We start from the raw sequence: 3,328 nt of genomic DNA, 5'->3' as shown, positions 1-3,328 counted from the left end.
CCTACCAAGAAAAGACAGCCAATAAAACGCTGTAGGCAAGAGATTCTGCCAGACATCAGCCCCACTCTTCGTAGTCCAGTCATACCAGTGAAGAGAAGAAGGCAAGCAAACACTCCATGTAAACCAGAAGAAGGCATTCCTAGTACCCCAGAGCTCCATGTCAAAAGGCCCAGAAAATCCTCCATTCCCAGCCGACCAAACCTGCGATCTGCTGTGAATCTCTTTTCTCACAAAATCAGCGACTCTGCTCTTTCCCATCCATCAAAACGATTTTCTCTATGTACTCCCAAGAAGGTTGCAAAGACAGCACCAAACCTAATATCTCAGACTGTGACAAAAGTCCGAGTCCCTCTAGGGACCTCTGCTCTTCAGAACATTGCCACCCTCCCAGCTCTGGCTGTAAAGGACATGAATACCACATTTGACCTTTCAGAGGAGGCCTGGCTGATGTCAGGAATAGACAAAACGGTCACCTGTGGATCCTCTGACTATCCTGGCTGGGAAAACGTGGGTGTACCACAGATTGACTGCACTTTCGTAAAAAGGTTAGTAACCCCACAGTGCCTGTACACCAGCGATAGTTATTCTCAAAGCATCCTAGGTAATTGTAGCCGGAACTGTTTGTTATGGTCAATGAAATGAGATTTAATTTTTATTGTAATCTGGTTCTTAGCTTATTTGTTTCAGCAATTGCTGAGGCTCCTTGTGGTCAAATGATGAAAATTGACATTGTGGTTGGCTGCTGTTTTAGTATATTATGCTTTACGGGGGGTTATTTAAAGCAAACCTGTACTCCATTCTTAACACAGGCTGTGAAAATAGTCTTGCCTTCATGGATAACTGAAGAATGATATGCTGCTTAGACTCCTTTCAATGCTTTGAAGGCTTTGACACTCTCACAGGATTCAGGGGTGATTGGCTAGTTTCATCTTCTTCCTTCTCCTTCAGCATAAATCCTGTGACCAAGTGCCATAAGGATAGCCTGGTGATGGGTGTGAGGCTGACACTTCAGCTTGTCTTCTGTCTGAGCTTGGACCCTCTGTCAGGTGTACTGGAGGAGGGTAAAACTATAAATTGGCAAAGCTGTATCATTTTCTTGTAATCCTTACATCACTTTTGTTGTATGAAATCTTGATGAGTGTCTGTTATCAGTGCTAGCTCAGGCAGGCGGCAGGACAGCCTTACAGCTGACAATTAAACAAGAAAAACCTCAACAAAAGCATGTGCCCAGACTCTGCACATTAAAGTATTTACTAAGGATGCACCGAAATTCCGTCTGCAAAAACATATAGGCCGAAAATGGCACTTTTGGCAAAGTGCAGAAAGTGCCATCTTTCGGACGATGTGCCAATACTTTCTCTCCTCCCCGCTGGGCGCTACTCTGTGTCCCAGCAAGGAGGAGAGAAACTGTCACAGGTGGCTGAGCGGTGCGGGGGAGGTGAGACGCCGGCCGCTCGCTGGGCTCTCCTGCCCCACACCGCTCGGCCTCCTGGGACAGCCTAGGAGATGCGGCGGTGTGGGGGCGGAGACAGCTGTCACAAGAGGACGGGCAGTGGGGGGGAGGAGTCAGCTGTGACAGCCGATCCAGGATGGAGAGTGGGTACAAGCACTCGGCGATCAGTGATCGCTGACTGTTTGTAAATAATTGAGGACATAGTATGTTTTATCAGAGTATGAATGAACAGGAACGCTCAATATAGAGGATTCCTGTTCATTCATACCAGGGGCTGCAAAAAAAGAGATTGAGGACTTCTATTTTAAAAGGGAAATATCAGGGGTCTGTTTAGACCCCTAATATTTCCCCAAAGCCACCAACAGTAAAGTAAAAAAAACAATATATATTCAATAAAAATAAAATATAAAAACAATTAAAAAGTTTATAAAATAAAAAAATATTTAACATTTTTTGAAAGGGTTAGTGTTAACTAGCCAGTGTTTTCTGCGCCCTTTCTTGGTTTTTTGAATACCTCGTTCACCTCTGTAGCTGTATGCATTGTGTGAGGGTGAGGTGAAACTCTTTTACTGCTTGAAGAATATGTAACAAATTTAGTTTCTATATTCTGGATGTGTGTAAGGTGTACTTGAGGTAATCCCTGAGAGATAAGACTGCATTATTATAATAGTTTTAAGAGTGGAGATTTAGATTATTACATCCTCTTGGTGATTGATCCCAGTCCATTGAGATTGCCCGTTTACACCATTAGATTGTGGTAGCACACCTTGCATGGTGCTATGAATTGTGCTGGTATTCATTTCAAATGCTATTAAATCAATACAAACTGACAGAGGTTCTAATCCTTCCCCACTATGACTAAAACTAACAAAAATGTTTGAGTTGGTTTTCAACATGACATGACTGATAGAAGTTTTGAATTTTTGTCTCCAGTTCTGAGGTTCCTGTATTCACCACAAATGGCCTTTCTGAGAGGGTTCCAAATACTGCTTCAGTTAACACATCTACAAAATCCTACCCTCATCGGAGAAGGCGTTCTATGAGGTAAGTAATGTAGCCTGTGTGTACACTCGGGAACAGACTGGGGCTCTCTTGCGCTGTATTTTAAAATCCACTTTTAAAAATATTAAAGTACACTTTATTAACATTGGCTGTTTATCATTTTACATGTGTCTTGGCATTGTCTGGGCATGTATAATTGGTTAAATTGGGTGCCTGCTGTCGGAATACAATAGCTGGCAGGGAAAATTCCTTCATCCTTGCTCTTTAGCGTGGATGTTTGATCTTGGGGTGTATGGCCAGCTTACTTTCCTGCTCCCTGCCTTGCCGAATGCCGCTCTGATCATGAGATACTGAGAAATCTTCTGCTGAAGTCTCCAGAAGTGTTGATTTCCAGGGTTTGGCAGTAGGTAAGGTGAATGCCTACAGCTGTGGCTTTCTTTTACAGGTGTGGCTTTATTTGAAAATTTTACTAAAGTGAACAGCATTTTTTTTTTTGGTTTTGCTATGTGTAATGTAGCTTATTGGTGGCCATCTCCTAATCCTTGCAGTGCTGGGATCCTGGCATCTTTTCTCATCTGCGAGAAAGTATGAGTTTGTATTTACCCCAGGGGTCAACATTTCAAGTCCTGAGCTACTAGCCAGGCCTTAAGTTACTCTCCACCAGTTGCCCACCTAACCCCTACCCTACCCCTGCCTTAAGTCCGCCCCTAAACGCACCCTCTTAAATAATCCTATGAAATGACAATGTGACATGTTTTTATGCAGATTATGCAGAATAAAGTTACAAAAATAAAAACAATATTACCATAAAGCTCTCTGCCCCCACATATAAAATAATACACTCTCCCCCTGTTCTCTGCCCCCCACACATAA

The 3,328-nt window shown here is 43.1% G+C and overlaps 1 protein-coding gene across 1 annotated transcript in view; it reads left to right on the top strand.

Annotated features, from left to right (window-relative positions):
- LOC108796129 (kinesin-like protein KIF18B) overlaps positions 1–3,328 on the top strand; it is a 91,465-nt gene that overhangs the window by 81,322 nt on the left and 6,815 nt on the right. The window contains exons 19-20 of the mRNA XM_018567551.1: positions 2–545; positions 2,387–2,497. Coding sequence (XP_018423053.1) covers positions 2–545; positions 2,387–2,497 — 655 coding nt within the window. The remainder of the gene's footprint in view (position 1; positions 546–2,386; positions 2,498–3,328) is intronic.

Source organism: Nanorana parkeri, unplaced genomic scaffold (assembly GCF_000935625.1).
Source record: "Nanorana parkeri isolate BGI_ZX_2015 unplaced genomic scaffold, ASM93562v1 scaffold1061, whole genome shotgun sequence".
In the NCBI taxonomy this organism is placed as follows: Eukaryota; Metazoa; Chordata; class Amphibia; order Anura; family Dicroglossidae; genus Nanorana; species Nanorana parkeri.
Note: the sequence above shows the minus strand (reverse complement) of the source record. Positions and strands in the feature narration are given on the sequence as shown.